This window comes from Adelges cooleyi, unplaced genomic scaffold, assembly GCF_023614345.1.
Source record: "Adelges cooleyi isolate 19-005CV unplaced genomic scaffold, UGA_ACOO_1.1 ACOO_flye_CR_arks_rails_tigmint_CR_PRNA_9, whole genome shotgun sequence".
In the NCBI taxonomy this organism is placed as follows: Eukaryota; Metazoa; Arthropoda; class Insecta; order Hemiptera; family Adelgidae; genus Adelges; species Adelges cooleyi.
This window is the reverse complement of record NW_026096579.1, coordinates 16851149-16874584: the sequence shown is the minus strand read 5'-3', so window position 1 is coordinate 16874584 and position 23436 is coordinate 16851149. Positions and strand designations below refer to the sequence as shown.

The window sequence follows — 23436 nt, the reverse complement described above, 5'->3', positions numbered from 1 at the left end:
AAAGAAGATAAAAATTTGAATATTGTCTAACATTGTAATATGTATATAAATGGCATAAACAAAAATGTTTTCAAAAAGAAAAATATCAATTTTTTTAAGAGAAAACTGGTGTAGAGCATTAATGAATGAAGTATTAACATTTAAACATTTTAAGTTAATAGGTTTTTACAAAAAAGGGATAGGGGTTATATTATTGAAAAATATATTATTTTTTGGGTTAACTAATAACAGCTGTGAAAGTGTGAATAAGAATAATTTGAACAATTCTAATATCTTTTTAGACTGGTTCATAATAATTAGTTAATCACCTGTATATTAAAATATACACTTCTTGTATAAACACAACCGGCGACAACGGCAATAATTACATTTGACGAACAATTCCACGTTCAGTGATAGCATCGTTCACAGTAATAACTTAAAATTATAAAGATATATGTATATATATATGTACATCACAGTTTTACGTATTGCCTTAACTGGGGACAGGTAATATTGTCGAGTCAGAAGTCGTTTCTTGTATGCATTCTCGTCTAAACGAGTCGTAAAATTATTAATTTTATATTAAAAAACTTGTACTTGAATTTTACGACCGACTTTAACACTCCGACGACTCCTACTATTTTATTACTTGTTTAAAGCACCCGCCAAGCAAATAATAGTAATAATAATTATTATAAATAATAATAAAAACCAACTGCTTAAAAGTTAAGTACGGTTTAGTGTGTAATCTAATATGACTATATCGTGTTAGGTCTTTATAAATAGTTAACAGTAGATCCAAATCAAAGGACTAAGGAGGCAACTCTTCGAATTGTCTATTTATGTTTTAGAAAATGACCTTCAAAAACAATAATATTTTCAAATCGCTTAACTTAAAATACTAGTACTTTTAGCTAGTTATTTTTTATGGAAATCGTATTTGAAACTACTTTTCAGTTAAAATGTATATTTTAGCGGAAAAAATACCATAAATAGTTATTCTAAAATGATAGTGAAGGGATACGATTGCGGGTATAACTAGTTTATTTATTTCAAATTAATTCGAAAAGCTTTATTGAATCAACATCTCTTTTGAACTTGACCCGGTTATAAATGAAAACTTTACTTGACTTTAAATTGTTACTCAATTACTACTATTTCATTTAACTTAACAAATAATTATTAGCTAGTATAATCCTTTAGGTCAAACCCTTAAATTATTTCGTCCCGGAGGCGGGTTTTATTTAAACAATAAATACACAGTTACACTATAATTACTCTCCTTCATACTATCATATATGTTTTGCGGTTTTCCCATCTCGAAGTTTAAATTTCAACAAAAAACATTTTTGTTATCTCATAAATAGTCGTTGATGAAATAATGAACGACATTTCTTTCTTTTAATGAAAGAAAAATCATTAGTCATTTCACCATACTTCGCCAAAAACGACAGTTCAATAAATAAAGGAAAAACGAGAGCTTTGTTTTTTTCCTTCCGAGAGTGAAAAAATTCTACCATTATTTAGCCACGTTGAAAATGCAAGAATAATTTACTATGTCTGATGAAAGTTCTCTTCGTGTGAATAAAATATAAAAAGTAAAAAAAAAAAACCACATTTTCCCATCGCATATTAGATTAACATGGCTAAGGCAGAAAATACATAAATTCACACGTGCCACCAAGTGTCGAACTTGTATGTGATGCTTTAGCATGTATAAAAAAACTTTGTCTGATTGTAAGTGACAAATTGTGTCTAGTGCTCAATTTTTTTTTTTTAAACAGCATCTTTGGTTACACACATTGTTTATCTTATTAATTTTGACATCAACCCAAGAGTAAGAGAGAGAAAGATGAATACATGTTCTCGAATTTTATACAAAACGCCATTTAAAGGGTTTTATAACTTTCGAGAAAAGCACATGATATTAGAAACAAACATGACAGAATTGTCGTTGCTTACAATATTTTCTGTTATAAAATGTCTGTAAGACGCAATCCCATTTCGGATCGAATGTTTTATTTTTTTATTGCATTCAATTCCTATACTCGATAATACTTACACGTAGGTACTTTATTATAAATCCATTTTAATTGACGTGTACAATTAATATTAAGGGGCCTATATACAGATATAGATCTTCTAATACTTACTTGGTGTATCGACCGAAGTATATATTTTAATTTTCGTTATATAATAAATTAAATTCCAAATTTCCAAATTTTGTTAGAATGTTATGTTTTAGTGAAAAGTTGCCAATACGATGCACCTCAATAAACGCTAGTGTGGGCGGCACGTTAGTGAAAGGTAGTCGGTTTTTTTAATCATACAATTCGTTTTCCCCATAAATCTATAAAATATTTCAATGATAATTATCATTAGACAAATATAAAAAGTACAGTTAATAAGAGTATATCGTTACTCTAAGAAATAAAACTGATTAACGTTTTATAGAATATATTGTTTAACAGGATAATAAAACAATTTGTAAATATTGTAAAAGTTAAGTAAAAAATTAAAATGACAAAAAAAAAGTTGTATTCTGAAAAACCTGAAAAAGTGACTAAAAACGTGAGGATTTTGAAAATACAGAATTAAAATTGAATATATTTTCTGTTGTACAAGTATAATTTTATTTTGTATTGTATTTTTAATTACTCTACTTACCTACCCGATAATACTTAAACGTACTATATAACAAATCCATTTTAATTAACATACAGCGACATTTAATTTTATTGAATTGGCACAAACCGACATTCGTCCGAGCATCGGTTGGAAATTAAATTTGTTTAAACACCGATGTAAATTTATAGCTTTATTCTTCACAATAGTAATAATTGACAGTTGCTGGCTGCGTAGAATGGCCAATGGGTCTTGTACAATTTGCATAATATCGATTGGAAACCCATTTATGGGTGGTCTTATAATAATACAACTGATTTTTATCTTAACTACGGTATTTATTATTTTTAATCAAAATCTATGCGGCCTGTGTAGCAATTAATTTTGAAACTGTAATCTACTCGTTTCAGGTAAAATATTATTATTTTTGTTTTATGATACGCCGTGTAAAATAGAAAAACTTTGTTATGTAAAAACAGTACTATAAATCGTTATACAGATAAGAGTGTTACGGAATTACTAATACAACCACTAAATTGTGTATTGGACGGAGCGATTCTTTAATCGACCGTAATAGCGGATATTGAGATGGAGGATATTTAATTAAAAAATATAATATAATGTTTCTAACGACCGTGATGAAATAGTATGTGTTAGTATTCCGTTTTTAATAAGATTTAATGGATTATTATTTTGGAAAAAAGAAAATACCCTAAGATCTCTTTTATCGTTGTATAACATTTTCATGATGAAATTCAACGAAAATCAATGTATAATAAGATTATAAATACATATAATGGAAGCCTATGTAATTATAACTTTCATTATATATCTATACAATTAATTGTGTATAATACTATCTTGGTTAGGCATCCGTTGATTTTCAAATATAATAATAATATTCATTCCCGTTTAACGTCAATAATTAATATTACTAAAAATCAAAACAAGATGCAAAAGTAAATTCCCCTAATTTATAAGTTAGGTTTTCTAAAAAATAATATACTACCAACAATTACTCGGATATAATTTTTCCAAAAAAAAAATTTGACATGCCAACCAATTAGTGATGGGAATCCGAACTCCGGATTCCCAAAAATATAGACCAATGTTTTATACCTACTATTATAAATGTTCAGTGACAAGAAATACAAGTTGCACTAGGAATACTATAAGGACAAATATGTTAAAAACAAAAATGAATGAATAAATTAAAAAAATTAAAAACCCGAAATACATTTTCTCCAAATTCATTTGATATGGATATACTATACATAATAAAGCTTTGACGACTTAGCCATTAGCCTGTGTATTACAAATTAAATAATCTTAATAAATATTTAGTTAACAAATTTGTACAATTGTAGATAACTGAAAATGTATACACTAAGTAGATTAATGATACGATTGTTTAAGTTATTTCTAAATAACCATTTTCATAATTATTTAAATATGGGTGTAGAAAAACTAGAAATTTGTTTAAGGCATTTTATTAGGTTTGTCCTCATTTCCTCGAGCGTTTTTCTCCAATGGTTTAATATTTGGTTTGATATAATATATCTGTATGTTGTATTCATAAATTAATTTTTATAAGGTATTTTAAAAGGCTAAAATTAACGTTTATTTGCGTTTCAGATATGTATCAAATTATGTTAGTAATATGTTAGTTATCAATATGTACGCCGTTCATTGATGATTAATATAAAAAAAAATTACAATACTGATACTTGAATATTGATACAGGTCCACAGCAGATTAAATGAACGTTCATTAAAGATTTAATGAATCATTAAACGTTTAGACTTTAGTGGTGTCTTAAACACCAAACGAAGACCCGTAATTGGTTCGTCGATTTGAAAGAACCATTAAAATGATGTGATTTTGTTTTTTTTTTAACTTATCGTTTCTAGCCTGTATTCCCCGGTTGGACCTCGTCGATGAAATTAATATTACTGCGCATCAATAGAACTCGTCAACTACCTTAAAGTTCGGCTTCAAAGTTTCAGTTTCAAAGTGGTTCCTAAGCACAAACCCGGTAGTTTGCAAAACTTTTTAATTGACGCAGTCGCTGTGTCTGGTCTACATTTGTAGTGGGGAAACAACAATAGCAGCGCCAAACGTTTAAATCGTAATAAAGTCAATAATGTACTAAAAAACAATACTACAGGTAATAAAAAAAAAATCGTCGGCTCTAATAATTTTGTACAGATTGATACAAATGATGTCTTCCATTCTTTTTCACGAAAAAAAAAAGTTTTACCCACCATTCTCGACAACAAAAGCTTTCAACTCATACAAAAAAAAATGCTATTAAACGAAATGGAATTCGTTCGCCGAATACACAAACATTCGAATAACGCCAAAAAAAAAAATAATAACCCACTAATCCTTGTGTGTCGACTAAAAAAGACGACTTAGTCGAGACGAAGACACATCTGATTAAGAAGATAATACAACAACAAATTTACTCATTTAACGTCGAAATATCATAAATCGTCTCGGATTAACAAAAATCCTCAGTCAATATTTGTTCGAGATAATTACTGGAAAAATCAGAGGGCTAATAAAAAGACCTAATTATTAAAAATCCGGTTTATTTCTGAAAATAACGCATTTACCTGAGGATAAAAAACAAAAGTTTACTCAGCCACTCCCACAGATGAGATTAAACTATGAAATGTAGGAAATTAGTTACAGCGTCCGACGGGTTAGGTGCGTTTTTATACATCTTATGAAAACAATTTGTATGCATGCTTTTTAATATAATAATACAGAAGATCCAGTAGTGGACGTATAGAGTATAGACCATATCGTTTCGTTCAGTTGTCAACGACACAATACCTGATATTGGAATACATACAATGTGACTTGAAAATAATGTAAAATTTGAAGATGTTCAGTGTGCCAAAGATAATTGTAAAGGAAAATTGGTCCCACATAAAAAAGAATAAAACCCTAATAATAAGTCTATTGTCGCGGAAAACGCCAACGGGTAAGGTCAACGTCTATAGAAAAAAAAAAATTATTAACTCTACAGCTGCAGGTCATTGAACACTGAAAAATAAATGTCAACTAATAACTGCTATTTTTAATCAAAAAGGTGATTTTTATTTATTTTGCACTGTCAAAGAGGGAACAAACGTGACTTTTAATAATAGCCAACACTCCATTGTAGCAGACATTATTGTGTTTTATTTCATCCAAAATGTATAGGATATATTTTTTTTTATGTATACGAGTCACGAGGTTGTTTTGTTAATTTAAGTAGGTTTTTCTTAATATATTGTTTTACCACATAAATCCGTGAATTTTAATTTAAATGAAAATTATCATTGTATAAACTATGTAACTTCATCACAGTAAATCGTTACTCAAGGAAATAAACGAATTCACGTTTTTACATTAATGCCCGATTGCACCAAACTTGTCACAAAACTTGTTTTTTTATCTATTTTTGATCTAATGTAGCTTTCAAAGTAGATACCTTACTGGTACGATTTCTGATCTATATAGAGTTCCTACACGAAGAAATCGGTTCAGCGGTTTGGAAGATATCGTGGGTCCAGACACACATACAAAAAAACACATACATCATTATAAAAACTATAACGGAAATGATGAAAACATTACATTAGATTTTGTACCGGCCGTTTTCAACGTCATCTTCTTCATGAATATTATAATCTGATCAATTGCTCGGCTGTCGTCTCTCGGTTCTGTCTCGGTCAATAATATGATATGACCGCATTCGAAGTGACGGCCGAGTCTACCCCAAATCTCAACATACTACATGATATAATGTTATAGCATTATGTGTGTACTCAGATTACAGTGGTCGATACACCCGTCCTGCCGTGTCCTATTTGTGTCGGTTGTATGTTTTTTTTTTTTAACGGATTCCTCGATTTACAATCGTACATATTATACATATATTCCAGTGTATTTTACACGCTGTGCCTTAGCGAGACGGCACGGCGGACACGACCAAAGGCCTCTTCGGATTTAATACACCTCCTCCTCTCGTATCGTCCTAATCAACTCCGAAAACATATACCTACCTGTACAAACATATTTTGTGATTTATGTCGTACAAGCGCAGTGTCGCCCCCCCGAGAGAGGCGACGACCCGCCGACGGTGTAATAATATAGAATTTATATATATATATATATATAGATAAAAAAAATTGATTTACCTACCGGCGTGACCGGCCCGAGTTGGACCCTTCGTTGTTATACATTTAAAGGCCTGATATTGGGTTAACTATCATTTTTTTTTTTTTGTGATTTGTAGTTTTTACGAATAAAGGTCCAGCGCACACCACGTACAGTGTGACCGAAGCGAAGTGTGCAAGGGTCAAAGGAAAAAACTGTTTAGTTATATAATATATTATTAGCTTCCGTGCATAGCCGAGAAGGTATTGTTTTTAAGGGCGGAAACCTATTTGGCCAAAACACTCTGACCTATAAGCTACCTCTAGAGTAATATAATAAGGGACACCGTGTTATGTACCCTATTAGATAGTAAAATCTTTTTGCACATAAACTGACCGATTTGCTTACTGGTTAATTTTGTTACACCTATTATTATAAAAATATTCTTTAAACGAAAAACATGGCATAGTGAGGACCAACAATCTTATTCTTAGTTAAATTTGTTTGCTCGTTCAAATAAAAAATTAGAAATTGTTTTATTAAACGGAATTGAAATTTATGTTTTTTTAGATTTGAGCGGTTCATGTGATACAATTTAATCGTTTCCTGTATTATACTTATTCATCGAAAATAATATTTCAAGGTTTTATTTCACCCAACAACGGTTTGTTTTCCTAAGGTAATAATTAACTATAATATCAAAACAAAATCCTAGGTTTATTCTCTGTTGGTCCGAAATCCCTACGTAGCACGTTAATCCATTTACAACACTTGTAAGCCCACTTAAACCCTCAATGACCTTCCTGGCTTTAAACTGATGAAAACGTTTCATAATACCAGCAATTCCCTAAAAACGCTTAAAAGCAAACAACTATAAGTGCAAACGTCACGACCCGCATACGAAACGTACCCAGTTCCTAATCAAAAAAATTAAATAAATGTATATATATATATATTATAACCTTCAACAATTTTAAGATTTAAGCGATACATTTTGTTACAAAGTGATTCAAATAATATACATAACGCAACGCACACCGAAGTTATTAAAGTAATAAACGAAATCGAAATACAGTGTTAGATTGGTGTTCAAATATTGTTATTACTATTTTGACTGAGACACGAGGGGATTAAGAAAGTGTTTAAAGACAACTAATGTACACTACTCTTGCCAAGTTAGTAGTTTAATTTAATTTATAAATACAATATATTGTTTTGGTGTAAAGATAGAACAAACGATCAGACCAAACAATACACGGTCATAAGGTCATGCTACTTGAGGATACCAAAAGTCAACGAAAACCAATACAACCCTATTTCATACCTACATCATTGTATTTTGTAAGCCATTCCCAATTTTACAATGAAGTTAAAAAACATTAATTTCTTCGCAAAAACAATAAGCGAATTACCTCTAAAATCCGCCATGTTCATTTCAAAAAAAAAAAAAATGATGAAATTTAATTAAATGAAAGTCTTAACTTTCGAAGTTTACTATTAAATAAACATTAACAAGAACAATACTTTTTTTATGGAAACAAATCACGTGGATAGATATGTTAAAGCTCCGCCGTGAATAGTTTTAATTCCTATCAAGAACGATTTAAACTATTTAAACGAATAAATTGGTTACTTGCTGGAATCCGGCTTTAGATAATATACTATAGCTACCAAATAGATTATTTACACTACCAGCTAGCAGTGACATCTGTTAAGCCTTTGGCCGTTTTACCGTAACCATTGCTCGATTTCAAATATTAATCTCACTCGGGTTTATGTTATTATAATGGAGACCGTATTAGGAATACTGAAATGTTATCACGATTTTATACAAAACAATAGATAATATGCAAATCTCGACACAGTGAATTGCGTTTAATGTGCGAACGGACCCCAAATGGATAGAATACAAATTAAATATAAATACTAATTATACTGGGGGCCGCGATTAGCTATCAAGTAAGTAAACACCGCAATGGACCTTTCTTTTTATGACCGCATTATATTACATTATATTTATTATTTTCATGGACTAAACAAACAATTATAAACAAATATTAACCGGTTGATATTGTATTTATAAGAATATGAAGAAAATAACGATACAAATAATGACATTATTTTTTGTCGAAATATTGAATTCATATTAATATGGCCAATATTAGCTTTAATGGTTCACTTCCTACGGAACACGGGTAGTAGATTAAAAAAAAATGTTATTATTTTTTTTTTTTTAATGCGAACCAGAAAACTTTGGTTTACATAACAAACAAATGAAAATAAAAAAGGATAAGCTAATTTTTTACCCGATATTGGCATAAATAATGGTTTATACATATGTATATTAGTTTAGCCAGCACTGACAATAAGTATGATATACTTAGTTTATAGATTATACAACTATGATACTATTTTATTTTACAGTTTTTTTCAACCCTTTTTTTTTTATAAACCTTTATTTTTTGATTCTGAGAAGGTCCGGAATCAAAATATATGTGAAGTGTCCAAGGGGGGTAAAAATTATTACATATATTTATTGGGTCGCCCCAACTATTATAAGTAACTTAGGGCAATTGCATTTTGCCATTCCTCCGCAACTCCACCCTATTCTACGTTGGCATTATTATATACAATCGATAACCTCTTAATTTATACCTTACAATAGTTAACACGACGCTGATTATTACCACTCATAAATATAGATAAGAGTCGTTTCAATACTTTTACCTTTAAATGTATGCGTATTAAATTTAGTAGGTTTAACTCGACTGGATTTTTTCCCAGGTCTGCACATAGAACGCCTTCCCCTGTTGGCCAACGGTTGACACGGTTCGCTCATAAAATTAAAATCCACTATCTGTTTGTTTTATAGATATATACCAAAATGAAATCACACAGTTGCTAACTGCTTGATCGAATAACAATTATTTATGTAGTATATAGCGTCGTATTGATCCGGAGAGATGCGCAGGCCGATAGTCAAACATGCATTATTAACTTTTAATGCCTCGTTAACATTCGACATTGTTCTTTTGTTTGTAGTGGACCTACTCGTTTAGTAAACATCAAAGTACACATATATATAATATATATATATATATATACGGTAGTTGTTCATCGTTCAAACGTCTGCGAGTGTATATTTATATAGCATTATATTTTCCCCCCGACGTAGGAAAAATTTTTTTTTTCAACAAAATCGAAAAACGCCCGTTTAAAACACATTCAACTTGACCCGCCGTTGGAGTTTTTTTGTTTTATTATTTTCATCTCTGACTCCCTTTTTTATGTATACATGTTCGTCACGTTCACAAATTACCATGTCCGAGGATGGTAAATATTAATTCCTTCCACCGCGACCCCTATACGCAGCTACGGCTGACATGACGATATCGTTTTTTGAAAGGTTTCTATTTATACATACTATATATATATATATATATATTTATGTATAGGCATGTACGCGTTGTGCGTGGGGTGGAAAAAAAAATTAGATGTTTCATTCTGGCGGCGGCGACTGTCGTGTCAAAAAATAAAATAAAAGTAAAGCCGTACCCGAAACAATAGGGGAGGGACCGCGGCACCGAAAACCCACACCGCGTTAGGTTCGGCCGGTACACAATACACAGTGATCATGTATAGAAACAATGCCATCGCAGACGAGCACGAGGGTGTAATGATGGTAGTACAAAAGTATTCGGTTGGTATTGTGCGGAAACAATGAGCAGAGATGTCGATTAGAAGATGTGGTGGCCGCCTATAGTGTTGGACTTTTAGTGGCGTCCGCTGTCTTTAAGTACACATGTGAGTTGTGTAAACCGAATTGGTCGGTTGAAAAAGCCAATTTGAGAACAAAAAAAAAAAAAAGGCAGCACAGTGGGGTCGGCGAGTTCGGGGTGGTCGTAGGTCTTCGGAAATTATTTCAACTAAAAATGATGAAAATCGATTTCGAATATAATATGCTTAGTTTATTCGTAAACAATATTAAATTAATATTCACGAAGATGATGTTGTAAACGGCTGGTACAAAATCTAATGTAATGTTTTCATCATTTCCGTATTGTCCTTACAACGATGTGTTCTTATTTATATATATATATATTTTTTTTTGTGTCTGGACCTACTAGAGATTAGAAATCGTACTTGAAAGGTACTTCATTTGGCAGAAAGTTACAAAAAAATTCACCCCCTCCTTTTCAAAATCTAAAAAAAAACACACTAATCATAATTAGTGGCAATGGCTTGATGATATTTTCACGGTGTTTCACCATAATATATTGGTAGTACTACATTTCACACCTAAGGTTGGACGTAATTAGACTATTTAAAAAAAAAATAATTATAGCGCTGTGTAATTTTAAGATTTGATAACTAAAATTATTTTATATTTGGTCCATAGACTTGTTACAATTGAAGAAATCGGTTCAGCGGTTTGAGAGGTATTGTGGTCCGGACACAAAAATAAGAACACATCAATGCGTTACATCGGGTTACCTGGTCGGAGCCGATTAATAAAAAATAAAACTACACACCCTGGGTATCCGATTATTTCTCAAAAACCGCTACCCCGAGATTCACTCGGTTAAACGTCAAAGCTAGACGATAGTGTAGTACTAAATCGTAGGTTTTTTTTTATTATTATTATGCTTGGATAGACAATAATAAACGGAAGTCGAAACTCTCTGTAGAAACGTTTCCAACTCGCTTGTCACTTGTCAGTATACCCCTACTGCAAGCAAAAGCGATTGACTGGAAACCGATTGGTTACCCTTTTGAAGTCACTATTTTTTCTTATACATTTATAAACAGTAAAAGCATAAAAGTACAAGGCAGGCGCCGACATTTAAATTGGAGGATGCGGACGAAAAATTGCGGCTCTTCCGAAGAAACAACAAAAATAATTACCAATTCGTTAAGTACCGTTGTCAAGTCCCACGATTACTATTTTCATATATTTTTCTGCATTTGGATTATTCTCAATTGGATCTTCTTGATTAATCGATTACAAAGTACAGTCGTTAAACTAATGTTTGTACCTTCTCTTGTTGTACAGGTAAGTGCTATGAACGAGACCGGAATCTTAATTGTTGCTATTTTAAAGTACTCACAATTTGTTAACTTTAATTGGTTAATGTCTTAAATGTCGTACGTTCGCAGCAGATAAAATATACTATGTAATAGAAATTCATAGATCATATAAAATGTTAGCTGCTCGTAAAAGTAGCAGTATTGAAACTGTACATGGGAAATAGTTTTATGTATTGTATGTCGAATTGTCAACCATTTAATATGCACCAATTTAAAATTATTAAAACTAAAACAATAGTGTACGTGAAACTATACAAAAATTAAATGATGATTTCTTTTTAAGAGCTCCACTTTTTTATCGACTGACCACTGTAATTAGCATAAACGCGGGTCTACATAATATAATATGTGCATACTGTTATAAAATGTATACACTCTAAGTTAATTGCAATCGATTAAAATTATTTAATTATTATCTACTAGCCGTTTACGGAACAACGTTGCTTTTCCATTAACCGAAAACATTCAATCAGCCTGCAGAGTTGTTGGAGAAAATTAATTTTTATTTTTATAACACATCCATCACGTCGGGACCGAATATATTTTGTCTCCGCGTTGTTTGTCTATCGATTATAATAATAATGTAATATATTTGAGTACAATATAATACCATTCCTAAAAAAAATAGTTGCGTTTAATAAGAGACAAGTCAATAAATCTCATATATGTATTACTAATCGATTATTAACACTTGTTTTTTATGCAGAAAAAGGGATTAAAATTGTATCATTGCTCGTTTTTTTTATAATTGGTATATTATATTGTATTGAAATGTTTGTTTTATTAAACAATTATTTTATACAAAAAGTATAGTATACTATTTAAAATGATTACAACAATTTGTATAATCCAATAGTTATACACTTAAATACATATTCTATTACTATTTGAAGAAAAATGGAAAAATCATTTTTTCTCTTTGGACAAACACTTGGAAGAATACTAATAGCGTTTAAAAAAAAAACTTCCCTTACTTTCATTATCTTTTTGTGTAATATTCGTTTTGCCGCGCTTGTAAAAAATAATAATACACAACTACAACAATATATTTTCTCTGTTTTTCGGTACCTCCCGCTAGTTTTTATACTTGGGAATTTTAATTATCAACAATTCTTAATTTTTCCCCAAACCGACGGAGCCGACCGTCTTAATGTTATTATTATATCTCTCGGTTTGGTCGGGGGAGACATTGGTCGGAACGGCTCGCGTTATGGCGTTTGAGTTAAATTGGAGACGTTTAGCTTAAATGATAATTTTTAATATCACGGTTTCCGTACGAATATCAAAAGGGTTGTATTTTTTTGGGAAGAAACGTAGACTACGTTTATAATATAAAAAATCGAACATTTATTCTTTTTAACCACGAGGAATTCAATAAATTGTATTGAATTTCCACGGTGTACATAGTATTGCCCCCGTGTACACGGTAACCGGGCGGAAAAGGTGAAAATTATAAATAAAATAAAAAAATTAAATTAATAAATAAATAACTCGATGGGTAATTAATTCGAGTGGTGTTCTTCTTGTGCCGTCGACGATTAATTATCATTATAATAAATCCTACTCACCTACTCGAGTCTGACATTATAAATTACGGGTTGATATATCTTTTTCTTTTTTTTTTATACCGAAGGCCGAGGCTCGTTACAGCGATGCGGAAGTTTTGAGATAAGTCAATATACACAGAGCCGATATATAGACGACGGTATAATATGTGTAACATACACGTATATACAGGGGGATGCATTAGGCATGAGCAAATTTGTACACGTGCTTCCTCATGTTCCGCACTGCTGCCACTCAGCCAATGAACCACACCCTGTATAATATATGTTATGATGTACACCCCGTATATAATACAGGGAAATATTTGTCGATTTATTGTGATATAAATTATTTATAATTACAAAACGTAAAAAAATAATAATAATATAATAAATTGCTGCGTGTAAATGATTATTGTTATAGCCATTATTGCGAGCAACCCTACACACCTTTGTAGAAACGCCACTTGATTTGGACAAGAATTTTATATGTAAGTCAACATTGATCCCACAAAAAAAAAAAAAAGGTTTGTACCATAAAATACTATTTTTTAATACATTTTGTAGACAATAATTCAAAAAAATACTCGTAGGAAAAGATAATGAAAACTCAAAACTGAATGAGAAATCGAAAGAAAAAAAAACAATTCTAATTTGTTGTAATTATTTGATTTTTGTCATTCGATTATGTTTTCAGACACATTTATCCATACAATAAATTTTATATTAATTAATTAATACATTTTTAGTTTCTTAATTTTTTTTTTTTTTACATAATTATTACACCTTTTTTTAATATAAAATATATATATCATTTTTATTTTTTTCCAGAGCCCTATCGACTTTTAAAACCTAAATGGCCACGTACATGCTTGGTATTTCTTTAACTAAGAATAATTTGCTGTACATTTTGACTGGTCGATAACCGGTTTTGGATAATAACTTTTAAAGTTTAAAATTCAGGACGGGAGAAAGGTTGGAGTGTAGTATTTATTTATAACTTTTTTGTCAACCAGTCGAAATGTTCAGCAAATTATTCTTAATTTTAAATGTTAGTTAAACATATACTGACATACGTTATCATTGAAGTTTTAAAAGTTGATAGAGCTCTAGAAAAAGATAAATATTGAATAATATTGTCTAGTTTTGTGCAGTAACAAAAACCAGGTAAAGTGTCTCCCGAAAGGAAAACTACAAAGTTGAAATTATTTCAAGAGAAAATGTGTGTGAGTGTCTTAATCACCACCTATGTATGCATAGATCTTTCTATTACTTTTTACTCGAAAAACCCCGTATACCCCGTCGTGTTCTTCCTTTGTATTGAACGATACCGCTATTATTATTATTTTTACATTATTTTTTTTTGTGATGGGGGGGGGGGGGAAATAGAAACTCACAAAAACATGTTCCTACGGTGAAATCGACCGTAATTGAAAGCCCGTTAATGAAACCACACGACGGAACGATCCAAAACGGTCGCGTTCGGCCGGAGACTAATGTGCCCTGTCCAAAAGGCGGAGAAGGGATCGACAGGGAGTGGTGTGTACCCTGCGCCACCCCTCAAAATGCCATTACCGTACCTGGAAACCACATTAAACCGTCGCTTTCACCGCACGCACACGGTGTAGCCGAATTTTCGTAATCTCGTTTTGAACGTTTTTATACTTACCCCCGCATAATGGTTGGTTGGCGGTGCAATCCTCGCCGATTATAGCACACACACACACAAACACAATATTATGATTTCTATGTTCTACATGAATCATTCATCGCGTGAGGTGCTTATGGGAAAACACGGAAAACAGTATAGTTATTCGCCAGAGTAGTGGAACACAGCAAGTGCCGTTTACAAGACACTATAGAGAGAAGACCCGATATGTGAACTGAAAACAATCACAGAGCAGCAATAGCGCTACAAAATAGGGTTAACAGAATAGCAGGTTACAAAATATACTGACAACGTTTATCGCGGACCGATTAAACCGGCCTAACCTAACCTAACTACCCAGAAACTATTGGAATCAAGTAATGGGGTTGGAGGTAATAAGTATAAAAAAAGTATGTAAAGGAATATTTTTAAAAAGTCTAAAATTAAGTCTTTTAAGATATATTGACTGGGTCATAGCTCTCAACCAATCACTCTGTATAATAAAATAAAGACATGAATCATTCCAGTTTACATCAATGTTGTTAAACCTCTCTTGAAATATCCACCAGTCAATATAATATAGACACGAGACGCTATATTATAATTCAATAACGATCACTGAGGTTTCCGTTAAAACACGGTGTATGCGAGAAGTACTTAAATATATTTTCTGGATTTCAAAAAGAAAATTGCCTCGAGAAAGTCGAGTAATGTGATTTTGTTAATTCTTTTCGCCGGATTTTATTCGAGATGGAACAACGTATACAGAAAATCCTCGTCTAGATGATATAAGATCATTAGAAAACCGTCGGACGCCGAAGTCGGTTGAAAACGATGCGATAGGTCAGTGACTTTGTTTGTTAACTTATTAAGTGATGAAAGCTAGACATAGAATTGGGATTAAGTGATATATTATTATATAAAGAACGAACTACGATCAAAAAGCAGTGAATAATAATAGTCCTGAGATCTATTACTGTGATGTGAGTCCTTATAGCTCATATTAACGTGGTCCACTAATCGGTGATTAACAATAAATGATAAATTATGCAATTATGCACCCAAGTATGTATATGAAGTCATTTGTTTTTAAATTATTATTATTGAAATGCGAGACGTCAGAATCTGTCGTAATAAATCCTCTCTTATCAAATAATCGTACACCATATTCTTATATAAGTTTCTACAGCAGTCTAAAAACTAAAGAATAATTATTGTTTTAATCGAATAACTATGTGGATAATAAACTGCGAAAGTAATTATACAAGAAAAGCGGAAAGAAAATCTTCTTCTTCTAATTTAAATTAAACAAAAAGTTATGTGGGCGCATCTTCACCACCGTCCGTCACCAGTTAACGACTCGTTTAGAGTAAAAATTTAAAAAAAAAAGAACTTAACACGTTCTGATGATAATCATAAAAGTATTTTGATCGATAAGAAGGGCGGAAACCTATTCGGCCAAAATAATTATACTTATGGTGTGACATCCATTTCTTCATTCTATCCACAATTGTCTTCCATGTAGATATTTTATCTTTTTATCTACTATAAAGTATAAACCACTTAATTTCACACCCTCTCTGATCAGGAGATTTTTACCATCCTTCTTTTGCTTTTGAGTGCTTCTATTTTTATTTTAACTAATTCAGAAATGTTCACGATTATGCTTTATACCAATGCTTTTATCAGCGTTTCCCTAATGACCATGTTAATCACTTTTCCCATCATATTATGTTATTTTGTTTCCTAGGTACGTTAAACTATTTACTGTTCCTACTGTGATCTCGTCCACAATTCCGTTTGTATCTACTTGTTGGCTTTGCCTTGGCCATGGTATACTACTGTTTTAGCGTTTTATCCACTTTTTTTTTAAACATTTTCACGTTAGGAGGTCAGCTAGCTTCTTGACTCATAATTTCCGCTGTTACTGTCCAGATTTTTTTGTTTTGGCCACAACAGGGCACGAGTCCTTTTTTTATAAGTGTTGTTTATATATATACAAAGTCACAATAATAGTTTATATTGCAAAAGTGGAGAGGGTAATGTGTATTTGATACCGCGCATACAATACTATTATTATTATACCTGCCGGCCTATAGTGTACACACAGTGCTCTGTCTGCGTTCTATAAAGGCGTTTTGCCGGCACATATACACCACCCGGGCATATTTTAATATTGCCCAGATAACGCATTGTGTTCAGTTGAAATACGATTCCGACAAGTCGGAATGCCAAGACAATGGACGGCTCCCTCGACACGATGTTATAATACGGTCTGGAGACAATTTATATTATACACGGTCACGGCACGTGTATGAACACATTCCCTTTGAAATCCACACCAAGTTCATTTGCCCAAAAATATCGCAGTGTAAATAATTGGCGGATAATCCGACGCAATAGTGATCACGTACCCAGGGAAATTCTCGATACTAGAGATGCGATGGTGGTAGTCGGTACCCGCACTTGATCACAGGGCGAGAAGTGAGAACATACACCCAATCGTGTAACTGTAATAATTGTAAAATCACCCTACTAAGTATAATGTGTAATGTCGTCGTACGATATCAAACAAACAGAAAAGCGGTCGCCGTTATTGTGTATAAGCACCGTCGCTTATCTGTAATTAATAGCCCTACCGACCAGTGACATCATGACCAGATACGTTTAATTTGATTATATTAACAATAATAATTATTGATCTGGTGAATACTATGTCCGGAATAAGTTATGGTCGAAAATTGAACAGACTAAAAATACAAGAAAGAAATTCCTGGTGATCTCGAGTGCGGTTGACACGTACTTAATACACGTCCGTTCCCTCTGGTTCAACACGAGCTGATGATCTCGATATTATGTCTATATACTGTCTAGTGTCTACCTGATGTCCGGGACTAAATGCATGTACACATATACGTACCGGTTCGGTTAAGTAGAAGAAGAGACCTCGTATTCTCTCGCATGTATAAGTCACGAGGACGCTTCGAAAAAATAACAACAGCCATTTGATATTATTACACAACACGGCTCGGCGGGTACATAAAATGTACGAGGATAAAAAAAACCCCACACAGGTTGCCCGTGACGCACAGCCATTATATTATATACTTGATAATAATATGTATTAAAATATTGTATTAAATTTTATTTACGGTGAATGATCAACGTCACTTTGAACAACAACAGGGGCAAGTCATATTATTGTATAATAATATCATGTTCAGCGTCTTCGGCTCACAATGACGTTTTCGTTTTAAATTAATATTATACCGTTGTTGTAAACATAATTATTACAAAATCAAATTCGTCTCGTATACGTCGCGTTGTTCTAGACGTTAACTGCCGCTAATGAGATAAGGGTTTTAATGTCGTTTATCCGCTTTACTTGGGCAAATGGAGCAGACGGTTAACAATGACGACACGTCGCCCTAATGACAGAGCAGTTATGGCCGGTAGTAAAGTTCAAAGCAAAAGCGGCTTGCTGCTGTGGTAATCAGAGATTCAATATAATAATAACATTTTACCCGAAATAACCGATTTTAGAGAGGAGGGTAATCGAGTACAGTGGGGTCGAGCACAGATCTGATAAAATTACTTACAAACAAACGCTTCGATGCTGATCTCAAGACGCTAGGAATATTAAATATCGATAAAAACATTTTAACAACGGTAATGTGCCCAAAATTGAATCAGGGTGGATACGGTTAGGGTTGATAGTCTGTGTAAAATTAAGTACACGGTAAAAATATTTTTCAGTTACTGTGTACTGTCGATTCGGTCAAACATGTAATTTTTCCCTGACAATGATACTTTGTCTAAAGAATATTCCATAGAAATTCCGAAGTACCTAACTCGACTATTTTTCAAAAGGGTCATTCGTTAATAAAATTAATTACACGGTGGTTATTCGGCGGTGTGCCTTATGAAAAATTAACATCAATAATTTAAAGTTTCAAAGCCTCCTCGCTGCTCCAGATGTACACCCGCGTTTGTTTTAAAGGGATAATAAGTAGGTATTATTTATACACAAGTCTTCCGCCGTTATTAATAGCCGCGGCTGTGAAGTACCATCACATAAACGGATACATATATTAATATATATATATATATGTATGTATATTATAACAGACATGTATAGCGTTATTAATTCATCAAGTGTAATGAGCGTATGTGTGCCCAAAACGGTTGAATTCATCGCGGTGACGTCTGTTATATAATATTATTATATTATTCCGCAGAGCGCAGTCGGCCGTTCATCACTCGGTCGAATTATTATAATACAATAGCTAATACAACAAGTCTTTCGAGTGGTCGCCAACTCATTCATAACAAACCGCATAAACCGTATATATTATTATATACAACCAACCCTACTATATAAAAAAAAAAATACAATATATATGACTTTCCCGGCACGATATTACAATAATTTCCCGCCGGATTGCATACGCCACTGGGAGAGAAATCCTGAAATCTTAACCGTTATAATAGTTATATGCATACATATGAGCTAGTGAAGGAAATTTCAAGACAAAATATGGGCAATATTGTTCTTCGCAAGCATACAGTTATATTATATACAACCGATGCAGCAAGTTCAACGATCTACGCGTACGCCGTACCGGTAAAAATAAAACGAAATTTTCTGCAAAAACAGTTTTTTTTTATGCCCAGTTAAGTTTGTTAAGGTTTTTCGACTGGAGTTCAACCAAGAAATTAGTTACTCGTAGATTTACACTTACACATTTTTAGCTTTAGTTTAAAATCTCGAGAATTTTTTTGTTTTTTTTAATTTAAATGAACAGATTTCCGTTATGGACTATGTATTATTATAGAGATTGTTTTACGATGTCGGTATAGTTTATGTTATGATTTCCAATGAAGGTAATAATTTCCTCGGCAGAAGCGTGGGCTTTCCTTTAGGAGGGCGGCTTTTCGAAATTCTGATACTATTTTTTTTTTTTTATTATTCGACGTGAACGTAATAAATTAAAGTATTTGCCGCAGAGTATCCTCTAGTTTATTGCCAATAATGATTTTTTTTTTATTTACCTTCGCTGTTGAGTATTATTTTTAAGATAAAAAAAATAAGATATATAAATACCTACATATGATATAGGCTATATCCGAGCGTGGCAATATTAACTGCTATCGCCAAGACAAATATAAAGTATACTTAGGATACGTGCGTGTTTTTTTTTTTTTTAATAATATTAAATGTGTATGGAAAATATTTATGGTTAACGACGAGAAGAGATTTACAAATAAATTACTCTTCAGTATCACAGACATGAAAATCGTTTAAAAGTAATAACATTATATATGTATAGGTATATATGATATGATTTGATAATAAACCTCTTATCGCTTTGACTTCGGCACAATATCGGTTATGCTATTATACCGGTGACAAAAAATGGGGTCAAAAGCAATGGTTTGAAATCCAACGGTAAAAAGAAAATAATATGATCATCGCGGTGGCCCTATAAAGTACAATAGATCAACCACGGATTTATAAATGAAACGGTAGCCTTTCTGTAAACCTCCAGTCAATGGGGTTGTTACTTATAATATACAACGATTAAACGGGTAGCCACGATCAATGTGTTTGCATTAAATGTTTTTCTATTAAAACGGAAACGCGTTGGTTTAAGTATTTTTTTTTTTTTTAATTAATGAAGGGGCTATCCCAAAAGTAAAAAAAAAAGCTGTAATGTGAGAGGAAGCAGCAAGCGCGCCCGTTGTTGATGTAATAAGAAACGTAATTATACATTTTATTAACGAGACTTAGTTGAAGGAGACTTTTTTCAATGTCCGACATAAAACTGCGACTGGTATTCAATTAAAAAATATAAAAAACAATTTCACTTGAACAAAAAAGCTCAACAAACATATTATTATGTCTAATTCCTATAATGTTGGTCGAGAATGGGACGAAGAGACAAAAATAACAGTTTTCAATAGCTATCCTTAATTATTTGTAGTAAAATTTATAAATGTTTTGCTGTAAAATTGAGAAATTTGTAGTTAATTTTTTTCGCAACCGATTTCCAACCTTCTAATAGGTAATACATTTACAAAACTAAGACTTTAATACATATGAACGTACAAACGAAAATTACTAGCATAAGTGTAACTAGGGTGATTTGAGGGGTATAAAAAATTTTTTTTTATAAAAATTTGTTAGGTTATGTGTAAGGGAAAATAATGGAACCAACAGTCCTCTCTTATAGGTTTTGTATACGTGGAAAACAACTTTATCTGAGCTTGTAAAGCTATACACATAAGCGATCCCAAAAAGAATCCAAACCTCAAAGAATACCTACCTTTCGCTAGTAAGACCTAAAGAGTAACAGCGCCGTGAAAAATATAATATACATTCATACATGGTGTATGAAAACTATTAACAAAAGCCAATAAACTACTAGTTATTGGTTTTCATAAAGGCTCAAAACGACCATAGTTTGAACACAAGTCTTATGGAATATTATAATATGTATTTAAATGTCGTTAAACTATTTTATATCTTTAATAAACAATCAAAATCGCAACGACTATTTATTCATGATATTGTCAAGTTCTATACGTTATTATACGTTCCGAAAAGACATTATAAGTTGTACTCGGTGAACGCATCAGACATATCAAGGGTAGTATAATATACATTTATATATTGTATAATAACTATTTTATTAACCATTTCGCTCGTCGTATAAGCGGCCTTATAGAGCTGTTTGACGTTTTGTGCAAAGCATTATATGTATATATGTATATATATATATACGGTTTTACTGCAAGCATTATGATTTTGTGTACGTTCATAACAGTAAACTTTTTTATAGGATGGTTCGCAAACCATACAACGGTCAATGTCTCAAAGATTTAAAAATATATATATATATCAATAGAAATGTTTTTATTTATTTAATTGTCATTTTAAGACGCATCACACGTTGCACTAGAAAACATATTTTTATTACTACTTGATATCAAATAAAGCATTCGGCATACCTAGCAAAGACGGACTGGCCAAAAGGAGTTAATGAGATATACTACCACTCGTGGTTTGGTATACAACTATCAACTATGGACTGGTGTCTATGCTCTAGTGACACGTAAGTAGTACCGAAATATTTTTATAGTCTTTATGTTCAGAAAAATGTGTAAAGATAGCCGGTACCAATTACTTATCTCTGTTTGGTCCCTTATCCCCATCTAATTTTACAGGAAGAGCGTTTGAAATTACATTATACTCTATCATTACATGTATGCAATATACTTGACACGTCCGCTGGACAAATCTTTGGCTTTCAATGTCTCTACACATTATATAATATGTTTTCTACCATCAAAATGTAAATAAGTTTAAAAATATAATACCTTGAAGCTTTTACACATTAATCTGAAAACAAATTGACATTGTCGAAATCGATTAAAACCACTTTTTTCTTAAGTATCGCCAATTACACAAGAACCCTTTAAACCGCCCGCATTCATCCCCTTCAGGCTATGTTGTACTTATACATAACTCCAATTAAATTTAAAAAAAACCAAAATTCACTCATCAGATGCACATGACGACATCAGTGTGTTACAGAGATAAGTTACTGACCTCCGCAAGCCGGTTTGAAGTCGGTGCAGCAGTCGCCCAGCTTGAGGCAAGCGTGATCGCAGTAGCACGGCTTGTCGGTGGGATCCTCGATGATGGCGTTGATTGGCGTCTTCTGGACAACGCACGCCGAGTCCCGGCCCGGACAACAGAGTTTGGCTTCCAGGCAACTGCCGGCCAGAACTGAGGTTGGCGCGACGGCGAACACGGCCAGCAGCAGCGCCGCGACAACGGCTTCGCTGGCGGTTGAGCGCATATTTTCGCGTATACGAAATTAGTGTTATTGTAAAATAAATTAAATCGATTTTTTTTTTCTCAAAAATTTCCTACAAGACCGTCGGTGGTAAGTCACGTGGACCGCGGGTTACGTGTCGTCGACCAACGTGCACGGGACACGGCGGGGGTGTACTGGATCGTTTGCGCCGACAGGTGGACAGGAACTGCCGGTGGCTGCCCAAGAAGCCTCCGAGCGCGGCACGCAGCACCACGGAAGGGATCTGACAGTGCAGCCACTTTGGCGGACGGCACGATGATGACCCGGCACCGTTTTCCATTTTTCGATTAATTACAAGAAAGTACTATACAAAGTGTGTGCCCAAACCTATAAAGTGGTTATTGACGCTTTTATCGGTACAAGATGGTTGTATACTTAAAAAAAAAAAAACGCTTCTGGAAAACGCGCGTTTTAACATTGTGATATTATTTCGACAAAATGTATTTTTCCTGGCATTTTTAAATAGTACATAAATAACACTATGTAAATTGCAATTCCAAATCTGTGGTATACT

The 23436-nt window shown here is 32.7% G+C and overlaps 1 protein-coding gene across 1 annotated transcript in view; it reads right to left on the bottom strand.

Moving 5' to 3' along the window:
* The window catches only part of LOC126847002 (somatomedin-B and thrombospondin type-1 domain-containing protein), a 62797-nt gene extending 39723 nt beyond the window's left edge, over positions 1 to 23074 (bottom strand). Inside the window, exon 1 of the mRNA XM_050586923.1 lies at positions 22652 to 23074. Within this exon, the coding sequence (XP_050442880.1) occupies positions 22652 to 22904 (253 nt within the window). The 5' untranslated portion in view covers positions 22905 to 23074. The remainder of the gene's footprint in view (positions 1 to 22651) is intronic.
* Positions 23075 to 23436: the final 362 nt, after the last annotated feature.